General features: G+C 50.3%; 1 protein-coding gene across 1 annotated transcript in view; it reads right to left on the bottom strand.

Annotated features, from left to right (window-relative positions):
- The window catches only part of LOC142587865 (inactive tyrosine-protein kinase 7-like), a 173,426-nt gene that overhangs the window by 11,881 nt on the left and 139,827 nt on the right, over nt 1-21,718 (bottom strand). The window contains exons 3-9 of the mRNA XM_075699185.1: nt 20,473-20,760; nt 18,621-18,768; nt 15,064-15,200; nt 13,790-14,086; nt 13,184-13,528; nt 11,066-11,350; nt 10,532-10,804 (exon numbers count right to left, since the gene is read on the bottom strand). Of these exons, the coding sequence (XP_075555300.1) occupies nt 10,532-10,804; nt 11,066-11,350; nt 13,184-13,528; nt 13,790-14,086; nt 15,064-15,200; nt 18,621-18,768; nt 20,473-20,760 (1,773 nt within the window). The remainder of the gene's footprint in view (nt 1-10,531; nt 10,805-11,065; nt 11,351-13,183; nt 13,529-13,789; nt 14,087-15,063; nt 15,201-18,620; nt 18,769-20,472; nt 20,761-21,718) is intronic.

Genomic DNA, 21,718 nt, shown 5'->3' with positions numbered 1-21,718 from the left:
ACGCAACGACGAGGAACGCACCGTGACATAGTGTGCCTCCTCGGAGCACCGCCACGGCGAAATCGCAAGTTCGCGGCCAGTAAAGCTTTCGCTTTAAAACTCGGCGACAGGGAACGTTGGCACCATATGTGCTACTGCTTTCGGCGAAACATGGCGTGCGCGGAGGAACGGGTGAATTTTCGGACGCCCGTCCTACATGCAGCGAGATCTCGTTAGTACAAACTTTATATGAGTGGTTTCATTGCTTCAAATATTAACTCCGACAAAAAGCCTATAGGGGTATTCGATATGCATAGTCATCTGGCAACACTGGCCACGTCCGCCATATTGGCTAAGGCGCTGTTGTGAGAGCGGCTGTATATGATGTAAGGCTCGGCGATCGTTGGTGTGTGGCTGTTCAGGACTCTTAATTGAAACAAGAAACAGCCTTCACTGTCCAACTATTACTGAACAGCAAACCTCACTGTCAGGAACCGACAAAGTAAACCAACACTTACGTATTCAAGTGCTCGGCCCTTCCTCGTGCCGTTCGGTTATGGAACGCTCTTCCCAATTTCATCGTCTCCGAAACCGGTACTGATAATTTCCGCCAGCTCATAAGTTGATATTCCGAAGCACAACGAAGACAAACGACACAAAGTATTTTCCCTTTTCCAGTTTTATGCGTTCTGTACTCAAGTGTTGTATTTCTGAGTTTATTATTTTGCTTATAATTCTTCTATTTTTTATACTGCAGGTGAAGTGGCTACTTTTGCACGTTCTCATTTTGCTTGCCGTATAAACTGTATCTTTCTGCCAATTTTTGTGTATGCACACTAGCGTTTCCTTTTTTTTCTTCTTTTGTTGTTTTGCTGCAGCGCTCTCGAACTTGTATATGTTGTGCATACATTCTTAATTTTTATAGTGTCTGTTTGTATATGCACGTAAAATAGATGTCTTGGTCTGCACCAATTTAGTCTTTACTGCGACACCCCCCCCCCCTTGCCCAATGCCTCATACGAGGCCCGTAAGAAAATTTTAAATAAAGAGATACCACTGCTGAAAAAAAAAGAACAAACGGAAACAGCCGGTTGTTGCCGGCGCTACCACTCATTCCTTGCTTCGCTTACAGCAGCAAAACAGCAGCGAGGAGACACTACAGAACAAGAGCGAAAGCAGCAACGATCCGGGTATACAACACACACACACACACACACACACACACACACACACACACACACACACACACACACACACACACACACACACACACACACACACACACACACACACACACACACACACACACACACACACACACACACACACACACACACAAGATGACAGCGATAACAAGGTTTAGCGTCGCCACTTAACTCCTCGGACGGTGTCGCAACTGTATGCAGGTGCGACATGGCTCGAAGCAGCACGCAAGACAACTTCTGGGCAGACGGAACAGCACTCTGGCAGTTGCCAGGCGTATGCAGAACGATAGCGTCACGCGCGCCGCCAGTGGCGTTACGGGCATCGAGACTTGACGCTGCGCGTAATGAGTCTGGATCCTATACGGTAACCATCGCTCATCCAGTTTTTTGAAGGTTCTTTGTGCTCTACAACTGCCAAAATTCTGACGAGTACGTACATCAGACAAGAGCATAAAACATGGTCGAGTAACTTCGGTGCTTCGATATAGTATTTATCTAGCATATCGAAGAATCCGCATGTACCAACGCCGACGTCCACGCCAACGACGAAAATTTGCCAGGAATATCCATATAATTGCTATCGCCATAAACTCAGGTTCGACGAAGTTAAGTGAAAGGGAACAAGGACGCAGCTTGGTTGGAGAAGCAGTCGAGAAGACAGACCTTGCCAAGCCTTTTGTATCCGCACCTTCTGGAAGTGCTCTAGAAATGTCACTTTGATAGATAAAGCAATTAAGCTCACTGCGACGCGCGATGAGGAGGGAGAGGTCGCTCTGGTGTTGTGGCGTGATAGATCACGTGATGCGAAGTTATAAAATGTGGCAGTCTCGCCCGCAAGGCAAAGCGTTGATAACATAGTATAAGACAACTACACGAAGTATTGCAGTCTTATCGGCAGTTTAAAATGGCAGTAAACACTGCTTACTAATGAAGTTAACAAGCTTGGTGTCATGCGCGCACAGACAAACTTGAACAGGCCTTATTCGATGACCGCGAACACTCACTGTCACAACACGAGTGCGATGAAGAGCGCCGGCAGCGGGGAGGGAACGCTTCGTGTTGTTGCGTCTTGCTTCACCGAGCCTCGAAAAATTGAGATTGTTGGAATTAAGGCGGCGAAAAAAGAAAAACAGAGACCAAGAGACACAGATAAATAGGTCGAGCGCCGCGAGATTACGCCACCTCCGAGATTACGAGCGCGGGAACGCTGCACGCATAAAACCTGCAACCATCTCGGCCCACTCTCAGATTACCTCACCCTCAGATTACATCATCCGCAGATCACCTCCAGGATATGGCGCACGGGCCGCATAAGTGCTCCGCCCCCACGGTCGGCCTACACTAGCGGACAACTTTCTGTGACGATGAAGGGAAAGCTACCGGGACGGAGGTTCTGCATATATGTGTTACTACGCCGACTATTCCGGCAGCGTCTTACAGCACCTTGAATTTCTTGGACCAAATATTAAATCAGCGCAGCTTCCCCGTGCAACGGCTTCAAATTTTTTGCCCAAACGGAAAAGGGAAAAGCAGAAAAAATAAGTCAGATTTGACGCTCAGTAGTGTATCTTGTCTTATTTTCATGGCGTAAATAAGATCATGTTTTCTCTTCCCCAGCGTAAATTATAATGCGGATGAGAACGTGAGACTACTTTCAGGAACGCTTTCTTGCGCGCACTTTGGCTACGTAGCTTTCCCTTCAGGAATTTGTCCTCGCGCATCAAGGAAGAGGAATACGCAATACTCGGGTTTCTGTAGTTTCACTGTGGTAAAAAAATGCAGTTTTTGCATTTTTATTTAAGACTTTATTTCATAGCGAAGCATTCTTTGCCTCATTAGCCGCATTCACATGAATGCGACAGCAGCGCATCACGTGTAATGCGATGCGCCAGCGCCATATGGGGCATCACCCCTGCTGCGATGGTGGCGGCACACGGTGTCGCCCGTCGAAGGCAAGGCACCGCTTTTAGACGCTTCCGGCGTCACGCCACGCCGAAGCCCGGCGAGCGCAGCAGATACATGGCAAATTCAATTTCCTAGAATTTGTAATGCGATGCGATCCCGTTTACATGCACTGTGAAAGTCGACTTACACGTCCGAATCCACCCCTTCTGGCGCATTAATGTGACGCGCTTACCTAGCGCATCAGCCCCGTTTACATGGAGGCGATGCGCTAGGAAGTTGACGTGATGCGAGGCGCTGAAATGCGCCAGTTGTCGCATTCATGTAAACGGTGCTATTATTGGCACTCCGCGGCAGGTCGGTATCTGTTTCGCCTCGCTTTATTAAAGAGAAAGTAATGTGTGACCGACAGTGGAATCGAACCTATGCCGTCGAGCACAGAAGCCCGGTGCTCTCACTACGCCACGATCTCACAACTTTTTTTTTTAATCGATCACAGGCATACTTCCTTCGTTACAAATGCAGTGAGCTCATTGAAAGACTCGGCAGGTGGGCCATGCGCCACTATTTCGCCTTTCTCGCCTTCTTTCCTCGCGACAGCTCGCGCTTTGAAGCGCCGTGTCAGACTGATAGCACTACCTGCGGGACCAGCCCAGTTTCCCCAGCGCTCTCCTCGTTGCAGTTTACGCTAGGTAGAAACAGTGCGGGGTTCTGCCAACCTCATGAACGCCAAAGTTCATCCCGTTTTAACATTTCGCCGCCAGAGTACACACAAATGCCATCGCCCTTTCAGCCTACATCACATGACATACACGTAGTCATAGGTACAGTCAACCACAAAAGTTTACTGACCACGGGATCTCAGAAAACGTTCTATTTCCGAGCAGCCTGTGCATAACAGTAGTTAGCAAAGCCGCACATTACAATGTTGTTCACATACACTGGTAGTCGGTTGTAAATGCCAATACCAGGCTGCGTTGTGAGGGTGCGCAGATATTCAGCTTTTTCGCAGATGTTGTGTTCCGTAAAATTTGATGATGATGAAAGTTGATGACGTCACAATCGGCGTTTGTCTCCCTTACGCATCATCCCCTACCCATGTAAAACCCAATGATTGTCACGTCGTACAAGCTCGCGTCGAAGGGCCGGTGTAGATGTCATATGCCTTTGCTGCCATACGTACGATCGCCTTCGACGTGGTCACAACGACGAGTCAGCACGACGACTTGGTCGCACTGCTATTGTCACACACACTCGTACGCTCGCGATGCACACGAACACAACCACACGATTTACACAAACACGCTGGTTCACCTGGTAACGGTTTGCCGCACCTCAAAGAATGCAGCTTAGCCAGGAACCTGCAAAATGCTTCGCATGTAACGTCGATTCCCACAGTTAGTGGGATGTCCACAAAACTCGCTTCCCTTTTCTTTTTTTTTGTGAAGTTACTTATGACATTCCTGACGACACGTTCTGTATGTGATGGCTGATGTTTGTTTCTCTGCCTAGGAACAATCAGCTTGTTATGTTCCGAGTACAATAAGTCTAAGTATTGCTTTAGCGAGTTCATTGCGTACCTTATTGATGTGCTACTTGCATATTAGTGTATTTTTCATTCGACTGCTTCATACGTGACCACCTTTTTACTTGCGCTTAATTTACGGTGCTTTTTCTTGCTCAATATAGTACCTGACTCCACAATTACTTTGTGCATATTGCGCGCGAAGCTCTCTCTGCCTACCATCCTGTGGTCTCGCCTGTAGCCAGTCGGTCGCTGATCGGGCTCTCGCCGTGTTAAATTCCTCCTCACTCTTTATAAGGACGCGCGTCCGGCGGGCGGAATACGAACCTCGGCGGCCCAGGACAGCAGCCCGATGCTCTCTAAACATTAGGTCACTACTCACACGTCTGCTTCTATCCTGCGAACGACGACTAGGTCTTTCCGAATGTCGCCGCGTGTTGGTTATGACGATGATGAGTTCGGTACCAGCTACGGCGCATACCCAGCACGGGCGGGATTTGGCCAAAGAGTGCCAACGCCAGCTAGCTCTTCGAGATGAACGCTGCGTGTTCGTGATGATGATAATGAGTTCCACCCTACGGCACATATATCGACAACGGGAGGAGATTGGAGAAGAAGCGGCCGGTACATTTAACATAAATAAAAAGAAATGTAGAAATACAAGCCACTACAAGCCAATAGAACACAATAAAAGCGGCGTCACATTGTGTACCACGGGTGCACGAGAGCCCATGGGCACGCTCCAGTTTCCTTTATGCCAAAGGCGCATGAATGAAATTGGACAAACTTAAAGCATTTCATTATACGCTTCACGAAGGCTTCGTTTCACGTGGATTCGCAAAATTTTGTTTTTCATTTGCCCGAGAAGTTAACTTAATGCTACAGTCTTCATTTGTGTATGTAAGTTTTTGTTGAGCGAATCGATGGTATTTCATTTCAATTTATTAGCTGCCGAGCTGGTTGCTACCACAATTTCGTAAATTGAATATATGCTTTTTAAAGCTGGGCAGCCTAATCAGCAACGCTGTTCGAGTCGCGTTAACAGTTGTTGGGCGTGAACAATTACGCATGTACCATATCTTATGGCAATAGCAATTATGCAGAAATTCCAGGCGAATTTTCGCCGTCGCCGTGATGTTCCGCATAAGGTGCTACGAGGTCCTATCGTGCCCTGCGCGCCGTGTGCCGTGGGTAAGAGGAAAACGTGCGAGGGCAAGCAAAGAAGGATGGTGGCACCGTCTTCCTGCGCGCTCATATTGGAAGTCACCCGATCCAGTGCTCTAGAAGGGGAGGGGGTGCTGACGAGCGCGCATCTCCTGCTTTAGCCCGGCCGTGGCTGCACATGGCTGCCCCGCGCGGCTGAGCGTATATGCGGCCCGCGCATCGTATCTTAATTGGAGGTAATCCGCGGGCGCGTAGGCCACGTACCGGCATACAGGGACGGTTAACTTCCATGTGCATTGCATTCCCGCAATGGGCCTAGCGTTGGAGCTCGCGTATTGTAACGAAATCTTCGGATGGTCACTGTGATCCCACAAGTTCGAGCGCTCCGATTTCGGAGTTACTCTGCACCCAAGTACAGGTGATATCTTGCGCCAACTGAACAGCCGGCTGCTTTTTGGAGCAGTGAGAGGGAAAGAAGCGAAATCTGATGGGAACTGCAGGTAACACGGCCAGCGACGCCGCCAATAATAATTGTCGCCGCTGTCGTCGACAGCGTGAGCTCGGGAAGGGTCGGGGTCACGAGACCAATAAGCGAAAACATTAATTCTAGGCTGCTCCGACACGGCAAGCCTGCCTCTCGGCGCTCTAGAGTCGGGCGATAGGGAAGAACTATCTGGATGTAGCTGGAGCGCCTATTTTCGACCAGTCGAATAAGAACTTGTGCCGAGATGTTTGTTTCTTTGTGGTCCGCCCAAAGTGAATTTAGCCTCATAAATATTACTTGGGCTTGTCTCACAGGCTTTAGTATTATGCTTGGCTCAGACGCGTGAGTTGCACGCACGCGAAACGCAAACTCGAGGTTCGTCAACTACGTGACATTGGCGCCTATACGGGACGCGGCAGCACCATAATAGTTTCTTCGATTTGGCAGCACTTCCTGAACTACGAGGCCGAATCAGAAAGTGTTTGCTCCTATTTTTTTTTCTTTAGCCAAATTACGGCTGTAAAGGCGAAGTCAACACATCAATTCCCAGCGGTGGACCTTTCTTGGACCGGCCCGGCCTTATCTGCCGGTAGCGCCGCGGCACGGCGCTGCTGTCAGTTGCTGAAGCTGGCGGTTGCGCTTCGCACGTCCACGGCGTACGAGCAACGAAGCGTGATTCGTTTTCTATGGTGCAACGGGCGAATGCCCATCGAAATTCACAGGTAAATGCAACCTACGTATGGGAAAGGGTGTCTCGCTTTGAGAGGTGTGAGGTGGTGGTGTTGCGAGTTCGCAAAAGGCTGTGGACACCTACATGACAATGAGCCTTCAGGGAGCCCGCGTGCGTCACTGACTGACAAAAGGGGCATGTTCAAATTTGCTGCTGCGATGGGCAAAATGTCTCAACCGGTGTGGTTACCATGTGGGAAAATAGTGTAAGGCACGTAGCATAGTACGTATATTTGTAATCACCTTATTTTGGCTAATAAACAATAGAGGCCAATACTTTCCGATTCACCCTCGTTGTTCGGTTGCAGTGCCGTAAAAGTGCAGTGCCAGTTGCCAAAGCTCAAGTGCAGTGCCTACAGTAGCGCTGCACGTTTATTCGCAAAAATGAAGAGAAAAGCGTAAGCTTTATCTTTGGCTCGGCGCGCTTGGCGCACTGTTGGCATCGTTATGGTCGTAGCGTCTTCTCGTAGCCACAGCGATCCCCGGGCATTTTCTGACTCGGCGCTTCTCCTCGTGGCCCTCGATATGTCTTTTTTTTTTTCCTTTCAAATGTACTGCGCACACAAACACACACAAGGTCAGGCTCTGTGGCAGCCGGCATTTGCTTGGACGCGGCCACGTCTTCTTGCTGGTCTGCGGCTACTTGCGGTTCCTTGAACAGACGCGTGATACGCTAGGCATCTGCGGTGGTGTCAAAGAGAAGAACAAGAAGAAATAACTTTTTGACAAAAGAAGTCTTTATTTCGGGTGGGGCGAATGAGCCCAGCAGACGTACAGCATGGCCAGCGGCGAGAAGCAGGACGAAAGACGGCAGAAGTTCGCAGCATGCGCATCGCGACGCCTAATTAATTTTACTTGCCCGCCGCTTCGAAAACGTGTATAGCAATTTCCGTGTCTTAGATCGAAGCAAGTCGCTGATGCTGCGGATCGCTAGAGCACTTTGCCGAACGACACTGACACAAAGCCACAAGCTGGTCGGAGCTCGGATGCTGCGTGGACGTGTTGCTGCACGGTGGTTGCCCCTCCCATCGAGGAGGGCCATTCGCGAACTCGCCGAGAACTCACGTACTTTCTCAAATGAACTAGGAGAGTGCAGGAGGTGCGTGCTGCACATAAAAAAAAAACGAATACGGAAGTGTCGCATTCCCTGAACTGGTGCAGAAAAATGCAGCCAAATCGAAAACGCTTCGAGGTTGACTTATCGTCAAGGCTGCATTTGAGGAACAGCGCGTAGCTCCCTATTCGGATGCAGGAAGGTCTTCTGCTCTTTGCATTTATGTTGATCCTGATATCGTCGTGTAAAGCGTTGTTTCCTTTGTCCAATATTACTGTGCTGCGTATTGCCTGCCTACGCTTACATAAACGTACAGATCGCCTTCGCGTGCGTCTTACGTAAACAAAGAATGTATTGTCGCTGGTGGCGGGCATAGCTACAGCTAACTAGCTAGCTGCCGGCAGGCTCAACGCCGCTTGGGGCACGGGGCAGAGGGGTAAGGAGCGGTAGATGGGGGAGCTGAAACAAATAGCGCAGAAAAGGGGGAAATTAAGTCAACATCTGCATTCACAAACGGATTCTATCCCAAATTTTTAAAACGTTCTAGCGGTCTTTCAAATTTTCTTTTTAAGACATGATTCTACAGACTTCTCGGAACAGTCACACCTGCTGAACACTAGCCAAAGTTACATACGTATGTCCAATTTTCGCTCTCTAAATGGACTGAACAGATTTTACGGCATTCTCTTCTAGCTTTCTCCTCAGTTTAGCAACGTGTTTGTCGTCGTCGAAGTTGGTTTTTGCAGTTCATACTTTAATTGGCAGCAAGCTAAGTTGCTGCGCGCCGGTAACATCACAGCGTGTTTATCTTTTGACGGAAGGGAGAAGGAGGAGGAGAGGGGGAGAGGGGAGTTTGCTGGCTCGCTCGGCTCGCCCGGCTGGCCAGTGTAGGGTGTAGTAGCTTGTATGCAAACACTATACAAAAATTGTTTACGTGTCGTCAACCTTCAGAACCTCGAGCGATCCGGGCGAGCTCGATATCGGGAGCGAAGACGCCTAATCCGCCAAAAACAGCCCTGCCTTTATACGTGGCGTGGAGGCAGGCAGCCAGGCGACGTAAGCGAGAGGACTCACTGGTTCAAGCGGAAGAAGCAGAAGTGAAGCGACGTACAGGCGTTGACCCTGAAGTTCAAGCCGCAGAAGCAGCAGCAAAGCGACATAGCAGAAATTAATAAATAACATGTATGCGAAACATTCTTTGCTGTCACATACCACAGCCATACGATGCTTAAGAATTTCGCGTTCACACTCGTAACGATCGTGTGGTCTTTAGAACATGGCTTCTCACCCTGCGGTATACACGGCTACTTCTGTCGGCATAGAAGCAGTCGTGTATCGCTTTTGCGCTAGATTGGTAGCCATGCTATCGAGCAAGCACTTGTTTTGTCGTGACACCGCCAGAAGAGATGGAGGATGGCGCTTGGAGGCAAGTTCATAGATGGCGCTTGATATTTTGAATATCCGCTACTTTTTAAACTTAAACCTATTTCAGTGCAACAGATTTCAAAACACGAAATATTTTTAAATAGCGAGTGAAATTTTATACGTTCTTTGTAATAGCGGCACATCAAGACAACAAATTTGTTGCAAAAAATATCACGCTAATTTTCGGCTTACGAAACTGTACAAAAAACTCGGCTCGCCACCATGAGCAGCAGATATATAATTCCGGAGTTCTGTGATTAAAAAAACCGCGACAGATCTATCGCCATCGCCCGCAGCAATGGTAGTTGGCAGAACTAAATACTACACATGGAGGAAGCTGCACAAGTCGCACCGTCGTAAACACGGGTGAGTCGGAACTGCGACGATGGCGAGATCGTACCCATTGCATTCTTTGAAATTGCGGAAATCTTCAAGGTCTGAGAAATAAACGACAGAAAACGCCGTCGAAAGGCGCGTTTGCTTAAAAACGACACCCAAGCCCGAGATCAATTCGATACAACGATACTTCAATATACCGTATGATTTCTCACTCAAAGTGAGATACCGTATGTATCTCACGTTACACTGACAGAAAACAGCGCGAAAATGACAACATAGGAAAGAAAAGCAACCAGACGGGACAAGCGCTGCTTGCTTTTCGTTCTCGTTTTTTTTTTTTTTCGAGCTGTTTGCAGTCAGTATACATGAATAACCAAATGACCCAGGTAGCCACCTTGTTCACTTAACAAAGACGGAATCAAACTTTTTCTCCACTCTATCGGCGCTGTTCATACAGCATGGACGCATACCAGGTACCTCAAGTTTCTCTGTTGCACCGCACGCAGAGCTCAGGTTCCAAAAATTCGAAACCCCTGGATGTGCGCGGTCCCCAACAATGACCGCGTGGTCACTGTTGAACGTTCACCCTAGCAGCGAAACGCAACGCAGCTGCACAGGCCGATCACGTGCCACTTAGTCGGCCCGATCCGTCGCGTAAATCGCCGGCAAATAAAGAGTTTGTTGACCCGCAAGCAGCAGCAGCAGCAGCGGCTAGGCGCTCTCACCGAGCACGACGAGGCTGGCTTCGACGCGCCGCAGGCCGCCGCTGTTTCCGGCCGTGCAGCCGTACTTGCCGTCGTCGTCGCGGTGCACCTCCGAGATGTAGAGGGAGCCGTTGTCGAGGACGCGGTAGCGCTGCGGGTCGAAGTTGTTGAGCACGTTGTTGCGGTCCCACTGGATGGTGGGCACGGGGTCGCCCGTCGCCTTGCAGTGGAGCATGGCGCTGTAGCCCTCCACGGCTCGCGTCGGCGACGGCTGCACCGTGAACCGGGGCATCACTGCGCGGGAGAGAGGAAAGGGCGACACAGCGAGGAGTTACGCTAAGCGGGCGCGTGAAACGCTACGATGCGGAATCACATCCTCTTTTCGTTGTAGGCGTACATTCCATAGACACTGATTTGAGCGTTAATCATTATATAACACTTATTTCGTTATATTGGATAGTTCGTTATTTCGAGTTTTGTCTGCTCGCGCTAGACCCGCTATCGAGCTGGTGCATCAGTGCACAAGAGATGCCGGCGGCGGCCAACAGCACTCACTGATGACGTCGAGGCGCACGGTGGCGTTGATGAGTCCCTGCGTGCTGGTGGCGACGCACGTGTAGCGTCCGGCGTCCTGCGCGCGCACCCCCTGGAAGCGCAGGGTGCCGTTCTCGTCGCGGATGTGCGGCGGCCACTCGAGCGACGGCGGCTGGCGGCCGCCCTCCTGCTCCTTGATCCAGCGCACGATGGGCGTCGGGCTACCCCGCGCGCGGCAGTAGACCTTTGCGTTGGAACCCAGCTCCAGGTTGCGGCTCACCGGCGCCGGCACGAACTTCAGCCGCTCTGTGGTGGGAGGAGGCGAGAGGGTCACGGACGACACAGAAGTCTAAAGAAAGAAAGACTGGGCACATCCTACATAGTTCAGTAATGTGGAAAGTTCGACAAGGTGGTTATCGCTATCCGATATCGTTGGGAGAGAAGCGACGCGGCGGCGTACATTTTCATTTTTTTCTTCCTGTAAACAGAGCGAGAGACGCAAGGATAAACGTAGGAAGCAGAGTCGGACAACACATTTACCCTGTACGCTGGGGGAAAGGGGATGGGAGGCGCAGAGAAAGAAATACGGAGAAAATGGACAGACAGACAGATATCATCGCAGCACACGATGACACTTAAACACCAGTCAATGCTAAAGCCGTTTGTACAAGTCTCTTGCCCGTAACAGTGCCGTCACCACCTTCGGCTGTGATGGCTAGTATGTGCTGTCGTGCAGTATTCTTCTTTTTAAAAAATATATTAATGCGAATACCACTATAGGGCACTTTACACAGTTCTTGCTCAGCGATCATCTGTGTATCTGTTGTCCCCAACGTGTTCAATAAAAAAAGGAAAATCTAAAATGTATCCTGTGCTGGATGGAATCAAACCCAGGTCACGCGGTTACCGCAAGCACTGCATCCCGAAGCTTCAGCAAGCTGTGCCACAAATGCACAAATTATGTGCCGAACTTCAACGAACCTCATTCAAGATAACGCTTTGGCGAGCTGATCTACGATTGCACTCTACGACACCTTGGCTTACTGGACATATGCCACTGGGCATGAGGCCAGCGAAAGAACAATTCTCAGCGTTTGCACACATCGGCGCCCCCCTCATCTCGGAGGACACAGGCGGACTTCGCGGCGGCGGTGCCAGATGGCGCTGCATGTCTAGAGGTCCCACCGCAGTACACTCACTGTACATGGCGCGTTTCAGCGGTGCAATACGTGATTTCGTTACATTGTTTGAATGCTAATCGCATTAGCGTCGCGAGTCACGTACAGCGAGAAGAGTTCTGTCAGAATTTATTAAGAGCTGCAACTGCCACATTCAACAATACCACAGTGTGTTTTCTGGCACCGCATACAGTTTCAATAAGCCACAATACTTGTCTTCTACCCAATGCACGTAATTTGTTATTTATGACTATGGCATATAGGACCAGCACCACCCTTCGAGTTTCTAAAGTGTACCTAGTTAGAATGAAGTGCTTAAGTGCTGTTTTCATTCGCTACTTGCGTTCTATTTTTTCATCGCGTAGTTTAAGTTTTCCCATGTTATGTCTGCATCCATGTGTATGCCCTGTGTAGCAAGCTCTCTGCTGCAGCTCCAGCAGATCGCTTACTCCTACTGGTCGTGGTGGTTCAGCGGCTATGGCGATGGGGCTTTCGTGCACGAGATCGCAGGTTTGACTCCCGTTCGCAGTAGCCCCGATTCCATAGGAGTCGAATGCAAAAACAACCCGTGCACCATGGTATGAGTGCACGTTAAAGAACCCCCAGCTGATCCTAATAGAACACTAGCACTCCGCTACGGTCTCCCTTATTTCCTCACTTTGCTTTGAACCGGTAAACCAATCAATAATTCTACCATTTCCATCAGCATTTCCTATCTATCTATCTATCTATCTATCTATCTATCTATCTATCTATCTATCTATCTATCTATCTATCTATCTATCTATCTATCTATCTATCTATCTATCTATCTATCTATCTATCTCATACTCTTTCTTTTTTTATCGCATATATCGGTATATACCTTCTATTTTCTATCATTTCTATCTACATTAACGGATTCCCTCGTGCCCCACTGAACAGCTCTAGACGTGAAACCCCAAACAAACCCGTCACTCACCCCTCACTTGCAGCGTGGCCACCTTTGCCGTCTGGACGGGGAACCCCGTGGTGTTGACGCTGCAGAAGTAGTCGCCGGAGTCGCTCAGGCCCACGTTGCGGATGTGCAGCGTCCCGTTGGGATACGTGGTCAGGTGACCGGGCCCGCCGTTGCCGTTCACGGCCGCCGTGATGGGGTCCGTGTTCGCCGGGCCGCCATTGCCGGCGGGACGCAGCGGCCTGTCGTCGTGCTGCCACGTGACCCGCGTGACGGGCGGCGGCGAGCCCGTGTAGGCGCAGGTCAGCGTGGTCTCTTCGCCTTCGTCCACCGTCAGGTCCAGCGGGTGCGACGACACCGACGGTGCCACTGCGGCAACGAGACGAGAGGCCGGTGAGCCCTCTATCGGCGAAGGCGGCGTTCCCGGAGTCTCGGCCGGGCGGTGGTACGAACTCCGTGAGCTAATGCTCAAGAGTAATTCCAGATGGGCAGGCGTTCGACCCGTTTCGTAGTGTACTACTACCGTTGGTTGCCGCAACGTTACCGCTACTACTACTAGTGCCGCTATCACCACCAAGACAAATGCTGTCGCTGCCTCTCCATACTACTACCATTTCTAAAAAAACTCACCGGCCACGAAGAGCGTGACGCCGGTCCGCCGGGTGTGCGCCATGTTCTGCGCGACGCAGGTGTAGTTGCCGGCGTCGCCCTTCTTGGCCGCGTCGACCAGCAGCCGCGTGCCGGAGACCCTGACGCGGCCGCTGTCGCCGATGGTGTGGCCCGACGGGTCCTCCCACCAGGCCCGCGGCCGGGGCTGGCCCTCGGGCAGCACGCAGAGCAGCTCGAGCTGGCCGCCCTTGGCCGCCACCACGGTGCGGTCTTCCGGCAGCGGGGGCTCGATGGACGCGTGCTTGAAGTCCTCGAGGACTGCGGACGTTCGTTATTAGTGTATACGAGAAGCTAGAGAGAGAACTTCATTTCTTGTAAGTTTAACGCGCTTTAAGGCACACGAAAGAGAAAGACAATTTAATCCGTATTAGAAGAACACGCTTACACATACCCCCCACCCCCCCCTCCCCCAAAAAAGAAAGAAGACGCACACAGTACCGTGAACAGAGAATTAGCAATTCAGAAAGACCATAATAACGAAAGATGTGTGGCCGTACCGCCGTGACGTCATGTATTGTTGGCAGCGTCTGTGCACGCCCAGTTAATTTTCTTTTGGGTAAAGTTAGATTACATCGTATTTTACAAGAGCGAAAAAAAATGAACTTAGTAAATTTTAAGGACGTGAACCGAGCCGCATCCGCCCTAATACGGTAGCATACGCTCAAATCCGCATCGTTACACTTAAGTACCAGCGCGAAATTCAGAACATAGAACTTTCACTTTGATTTCCTCTCGTAATAAACAACGCATTTCCACGAAATTAACAATGACATTGAGCAATAATGAAGAATCTTGGAACATTTGCCACCTTTTCCTCTTTTCAGCAAAAGAAAAAAAACGAAGTTTGGCACAGCAGCTCGAAATCCGTGACATCATAAGCAAGACGTCATGAATGCAGCAATATGGCGCTAAATTAAAAAAAAAAAGGAATCTTTTGCCTCCTCCTTCGTCGGGAGTCATTCGCGGCTCCCTGTGGCCAAATAAGCGCTCCTGGAGCCACCTTTTCCTCTTTTCAGCAAAAGAAAAAAAACGAAGTTTGGCACAGCAGCTCGAAATCCGTGACATCATAAGCAAGACGTCATGAATGCAACAATATGGCGCTAAATTAAAAAAAAAGGAATCTTTTGCCTCCTCCTTCGTCGGGAGTCATTCGCGGCTCCCTGTGGCCAAATAAGCGCTCCTGGAGAGATGCAAGTCCCAAACAGTCGAATGGCGACCCAAGCGAGCACACTCACAGGCGAGGCTTATCCTCGCCACGAAGGACTGCTGGGCGGCGTTCTTGTCCTGGCCCACGCCTACACAGCGGTAGAGGCCCTCGTCCGAGCTCTGCACGTTCTGCACCAGCAGCGACGAGTTGCCCAGGATCGTGGTCCTGCGAGGCGCGCAATCGTCGTTCGTACACCGACCGCACTGAGCAGAGACGAACGCACTTTTAGAGTCATGCTGCGCGGAAACCGTCACTTCAATGGCGTCCGCGACAAATCGCACTGGTGGCGCCCCGGGGACGCCCCGGGGACGCCCTCGTGCGCCGTCTCGTCCAATCATCGTCGCACCAGGGCGGCCCGCGTTGCGCACCGGTGCGATCTGCCGAATTCGCCATAAAGAAAATCCTTGCGGAAAAGTCGGAAAACTATTTGCGTCGAGTTGCCGCGCGTTAATCTCCGCGCGGCAACTGGCTGGAGACACCGAGAAAAGCAGGATTTGAAGCGCGACGCATCTAACTAGTAGTACCGTCATGTGACGGATGAGGGCAAAATTTTCAGAGACATTGCTTTGTGTCTGGTACGATGCAGAGCGGTGCGCTTTTTTGTAACCTTCCTTTCATTTCAGAGTATGCCTTGCGGCAAATGCACCGCGTTTAAAAAAGAAAGAAAGAGAAAAAGCGATGAAGAGACTAAATCCGCGTGCATATGTTGGTGTATTCTTGCGCAAATAGATTTAATTTTATACACAATCTGTGCAACGTCAGCATAAACTGAATGCTTAACTGGGGAGGCTAAACTAGAACGAGTCTTAAGCAGGAGGGCACAGCCTGGATCTCTCCATATTTTATGAAGAGATGCTTAAATGTTTCACGAACCCTTAACTAGGCACCAGGTAAACAATCCCGGAAGCGTTATTTACGCTAGGACGCGGGGAGGAAAGAAGAAAGGTATGAAAAGACAGAAAAAAAGAGATAAAAAGAAAGAAAACAAAACAAACTGGTAGCGCGGGGCAGTCTGTTCATCGAAACCTGGTCGCGTTTAATGTTCATCAAAATTTAAGCCAAGAATCCACAAACAATTTATCACTGACACACGCATGAAGTAGTTACAGGCCCGATAAACAAGCACCAATTTACTTATAAGGATCCAAGGACACAACTTGGCGAGTTCTAATCTTTCCCGCGCAAGAACGGCCCAAACAGAAGACACTTCGAAGTCACTGACACGAAAGTGCCGTACCGGCGCTTTGCCCATTGCGCAAAGAAGTATCTTTTTTTTTCGTGAGACATAGAAATAAATGCAGTCTTGCCCAAACGTTTTAGGAATATGAGGTACTTTAGTGTTGCTCTCGAGTGTCCGTTTAAAGCGACATCCGCAATAAACACACACACGCACGCTTGACACAATTTCCTGAATTACCCGCGCCTTGCTCCAGGAAACATCATGAATGTGTTTTTTTTTTCCCGTGACCCATCAATATAACACGTATCAATATAACAAGAGCAGTAAGGTGAACCTTCCTCATCACTGCCCCGTATCACTCCCCCCCCCTTTTTTTTTCTGTCCATTGTCCCAAGCACCCGATTCGTACAGCACAACCTCTATACGACGAAGAGATCTCAACGTTCTTGGGATTCGCTGTGCTACTTTCTTGTTTTTCCCTGCACCGTTTTATTTCCTCGTCTTCGCAGTCAACAATGACCATCCGCCGTCGTTCCCCTTGTCAGGCGCAGCCTCGTACCACGCCGCGTACGCCAGATGTCTCACAATGGGTACTCGGCAATACTCGCAACGGAGCAGGGGGAGGAGCTTTATGGCTCCGCCATACACTGTCAGCTCGCTCCGCGAGAGACGCGAGAAAGACAGAAAGAAATAGATCAGGCTATAATAACCCGTCGTATACACATACACACATATATATATATATATATATATATACGCGCGGGGAACCGTCATAAATCTCGCTTATAAGTTCTACTTCGTGTCACCTCGTGACATGCGTGTCCGGGGCTAGAAAGAACGGATTTCCGATTCGTCATCGTTTACGGCGCGGCCGGCCCAGTCTCGGGAGTTCGCGTCGATCGCTCCCGAGGCACATAAAGAACAAAGAAAGAAACGCTCTTGGATTATGAGCTTTTCCCTCTTATTTCAATTTTTTTTTTTTCGCGCGCGCCTACCCCGGATCGCATACCAGACGTGCCGTAATCCCATTTCCTTTGTTTCAGCTGCCTGCGCCAGTCAGAAGATGTTTCTTTTGCTAGGCTTCGTGTCGTCGTTACACGCTATTAATGACATACCTGTTCAAACCAACCGCGGGGGCATAGCTTCTTCGCCATCGCTATGCTTATTGCGATGCTATTGTCGGTCTATCGATCGAACTTTTTCGAAACGCGCAGGGTTAGCACGAGGTCCCGGGTTCGACTCTCGGAACGTAGGGGACGTTTTCCGACGGGAGGCTGAATGCGATCGCTCTCGCACCGCGATTTCGTCGACCCGTTGGAGAACGGCGAGTCGCATGCCGCCGTCGTCATCGCGATCGTCGGACTTTATGTCCGCTGCGGGACGAAGACCTCCTCTCTCTCTCCCACCGATCCCCAAGTGCTCCAGACTTGGGCGAGCCAGCTGCAGCTAACGCTTCGAGGCCTAGATCTAGTACACACGCACGTATAGGCGGTGCCCGAATTCACGTCTTAGCGGCGGTTTCCCCGGGAGTCACGGAAGCCAATTTCGAAGGCTATGCTTGGGCGAGCTGCATGCGCCGGAAGAGACACAAAGATTCACCAACAGGCCATGCTTGCCGCCATGTTTTGGACACTTTGCTTACCCATGCCCATAAATGTGGACGGGAGTACAAGGGCCGTATATATTCTGCGACGATCACTTTTCGGCGACAGTATCGCCGTCAGGATCGCGCTGATTGGCTGGTTGAGCAAAATCGTATGAGCCGATTGGCTGGTTGGGCATTACGTCACGCGAAGGCGATAGTATCGCCGAAGTGATCGTCGCGGAATACATGCCAAGGCGCCGCCGCATAGCTTAATTGATTATAAAATCGCACGCGTAATGACGAATATGTCGGCACTGCACTATATCGTTTCCATTTTCTTTATCGTTTCTGCATTTCGACTAAACACACTCTTACTTTCCCCTATGCTTTCTTAGCCTTCACCTTTCGTTTGCTGACATGTTTGCAACAAGAAAAAAAAATCAGGGCACCTCAGTTGACTTGATTCTTCTTCTCGTTCACGTAAGTATACTGCAGAAGGATCGACATTTGGGCGACTTGCTACAAGTTGAACAACTTGAAGGGGCAGCGCAATATGACGAAGACGGAAAGCAGGAACACACAGGACTGTCCTGTGTCAGCGCTGTCCTGTGTGTTCCTGTCTTCTGTCTTTGTCACACTGCGCTACCCCTTTAAGACGTTCACGTAAATACCGCGTGTTAAACACATGCATAGCAAAAGACATAGCCGCATAAGTATGCAGCCCGTATCCTTTGCGGTCATACGTATAAAACAAAGTGTACAAGTTGGAGAGCGAAGAGAGCGTTGCGTCAAAGACCGTGCATACAGAGTCCGTACTCACTTGGTGGTGTTCCCGAGGGGCACGTCCCCGTCCAGCGCGTACCACTCGGTGACCGCGGCCCTTTCGTAGACGCAGTCGAGCCGCGCCACGTCGCCGCGCTTCACGGTCACGTCGCTGGGCAGCGTGCTGATCCGGGGCACGTTCTCGCCTGCGTTCGGAGGGAGGCCGCGGCGCTGACGGAAGGTCGGCCTCGACCACACGACTGCCTGCTGGCTCTTTCAAACGCATGCACGCGCGGCAGTTCGCCTCTCGGTTTATTAGAATCGGTTTCAGATAGCCCGCAGATAAGAGCGACGCTCAGAGGCCCTTACGTGCCATGCAGGTGCGCGTGCCGAAACCCGTTCTCTGTACGGACGATGCGTCGGATAAGACGGGGCTGTTGGAAATGTTGGGAACTCGCTGGACACAATGCTTTTTTTTTTTCGTAATCGTAAAGTTAGCTTTTCTGCGAGGCAGTTTGCCCAACTAATGGCGATGTAATCATTTCTTTCTTTCTTCTTTTTTTTCAGCCAACGCAGCATAGTTTGGTGGTACTGTGGCACAGGAAATCCGGACGTGGGTCTCGTGATGAAACCGTCCTCGAGAGACAAGACCCCGAACGTGCATCGAGAACTTAGTCTTTCGTTTGAACGATTAGTGGTGCCGCTACGAGTTGGGCAAGTGTGCTGCGTTTAAGCGGTGCTTTCGAATCAGAAAAAAAAAAGTGAGCCGGTGTTTCGACAACCCGTGCGAGAGTGCAGAAACAAAACGCAGCGCAGTTCAATTCCTATCCCGGAGAAGACCTGTCCTTGCTATATATCTTTGCCGCTTTTATTTCGCGGCACATATCGAGTGAGCCCAAACGAACTATAACTCCTCCGCGCAAAAGTAATCCTGCAACATATTTCGTATATCCTTCGGCATGCATGAACGGTTTCCTTTGAGACCTTCAGCGTAAGCTAAATATTCAATTTTAAGTGCTTGCCGGCCGGCACTTAGACGGTCGTTCTCGGGTGACACTGTTCTTCCACGCCTATACTGACAGTTCGAATAGAACAGTTTATTTATTTATTTATTTATTATTGCAGTAGCAATTATACGGACACTCCAGGCGCATTTCTGCCGTCGCCGTGATGTTCCCCAGAAAGTCCAAAAGCGATAATACCGTCGCCGCGGGCCGTACGCTGTACGTGCGAGTGAAAACTTGCGAGGGTGAGCCCACGATCGCGGCTCAATCTGGCGTGCGCAAGGGTAGAAAGCGGGGAGGAAGCTCGCCGTCTTCCGTCGCGCGCGAGGAACCGGGGGGAGGGTAGGCAGAGAGGGTGCGTTGTACTTCGGCAGCAACTGCGTACGGTGCGAGGTCGCGCGGGCATTACCTTGAAGGCGACCTGCTTTGGGGGCTGAGTCTAGGTGGGCCGGCGGCTCGTAGCTATGCGTGTACTGTATTCTCGCCGCTCAGTTTGCGTTGAAACGATATACAGTACGAAAGTCGCTTCGCTCGCTGCTGCTGCCGCGCTTCCTCACAACAGAGGTCCTCGAGTGTAATTTGTGCATGTTTGCCTGTGCGCAGTCATACCATGCTTGCTAATTTAGTTAGTAAGCGAATGTTTACGAGTTTATACGGCCGACAAAACTACTATCTTTACTTATTATGGCTGTCCAGTAATTTGCCATCGCAATCGATGCTTCGCCTTTCGGGTGAAACGGCGACATATGACTTATTTGTCATGAATTTCAAGTTATTTCAACAAGCACAAGATGTCGGCGGCTACTCCGCAACTATGCAGATCGCTAAATGAACGAAGCGTGATGATAGGAGAAGTGAAACGTCTCTTCTGTATACCACGAAGTGTGCCGTTGCAGTATCACGTACCGGCCAGCGTGAGGGCGAATCCTCGCCGGCTGCGCACCATGCCGGCCTCGGAGGAAGCCGCGCAGGTGTAGACGCCGTTGTCGGCGGGCGTCAGCGCGGCCAGGTGGAAGCGGCGGCCGCGGAACGACACCCGCTCGCTGCGGAACAGGCGCACGCCGTTGTGGAACCACTCGAGCTGCGGCTCGGGCACCCCTTCGGCGCGACAACGCAGGGATAGCTCGCCGCCCACCGCCAGCTGGTCAGGAGACGACGGACTGTGCAGCTCCACGCTCACCTGCTCGCCGATCCCTGTTAGAGGGAGAGAGATAGAGAGATAAAAGAAGAGCGAAACCTGAGAGGATACTCGCAAGAAACCTAAAGGCAAAGAATGACATTCGCAAAGAACACAGAGGACTTGCCATAAGTGATGACCAGTGGTCGAACAAGGAATGTCGCTAACGTTACGACAAATGGACTTCGTCAGTTGCTGTCCTGACGAACACGAGTCCTCCTGTCGAAACGTTAGCGACGTTACTTGTTCGACCACTGGCCATCAATTCAAGCCTGCATCTTGCTGTGAACATGCATGTCTTGTTGGGATGACCATAATAAGGTCAGGTCTTGCACGCTGTGCTGCTGACGTATTTGGTCTTGCAAATCAAACACCACTGACGAACTTGCGCTGTATATAGCAACACACAGATATTACGTGCCTAGGTGATGTATCTGGATACGCTGCGCTGAGGTATTGATGGCGCCGTCTTGCACACTTTCGGTAAATGATGCCACTTACCTCCGAGACTCGCATGCGCACACCTTTGCATTTATCCCTTTCTTTTTCTTTCTTGGGGGTGAGTGGGATGGGAGTGATCCGGCACATGATATGCAAGAGACTTCGGGCAATGCGACGCGAAGCCGCTCAAACACGAAGTATAAAAATGACAATTTCTCGTGGTTGCCCATCTCGGAGGCATATATGACACACAAAAGGTTTCATACAAACAGATTCTCGAACAAGCGAAAAAAATTAAGCATAGCTTTCCGCGAGGAAAATGGAAATAAGCTTTCGTAGAACACTATATAGTCCAAACTGATTTAGCACTTGTCTTTATCGTGAACTTGAACATAAGCACAACCTCCTTTTATATGCGTGTCTCTGAGTTATTGCCGTTCAATTCGGTGCCGAACTGTCTTGGCCTATAAGAACAAAGAAATCAGCAGAAAAAGAAGTCACGCGCAAGACTAGAACTCTGCACGTTGCCTAATT

The sequence above is a fragment of the Dermacentor variabilis genome, chromosome 7, assembly GCF_050947875.1.
Source record: "Dermacentor variabilis isolate Ectoservices chromosome 7, ASM5094787v1, whole genome shotgun sequence".
Lineage (NCBI taxonomy): Eukaryota > Metazoa > Arthropoda > Arachnida > Ixodida > Ixodidae > Dermacentor > Dermacentor variabilis.
The sequence above is the reverse complement of the archived record's forward strand: the minus strand, read 5'-3'. Positions and strand labels throughout refer to the sequence as shown.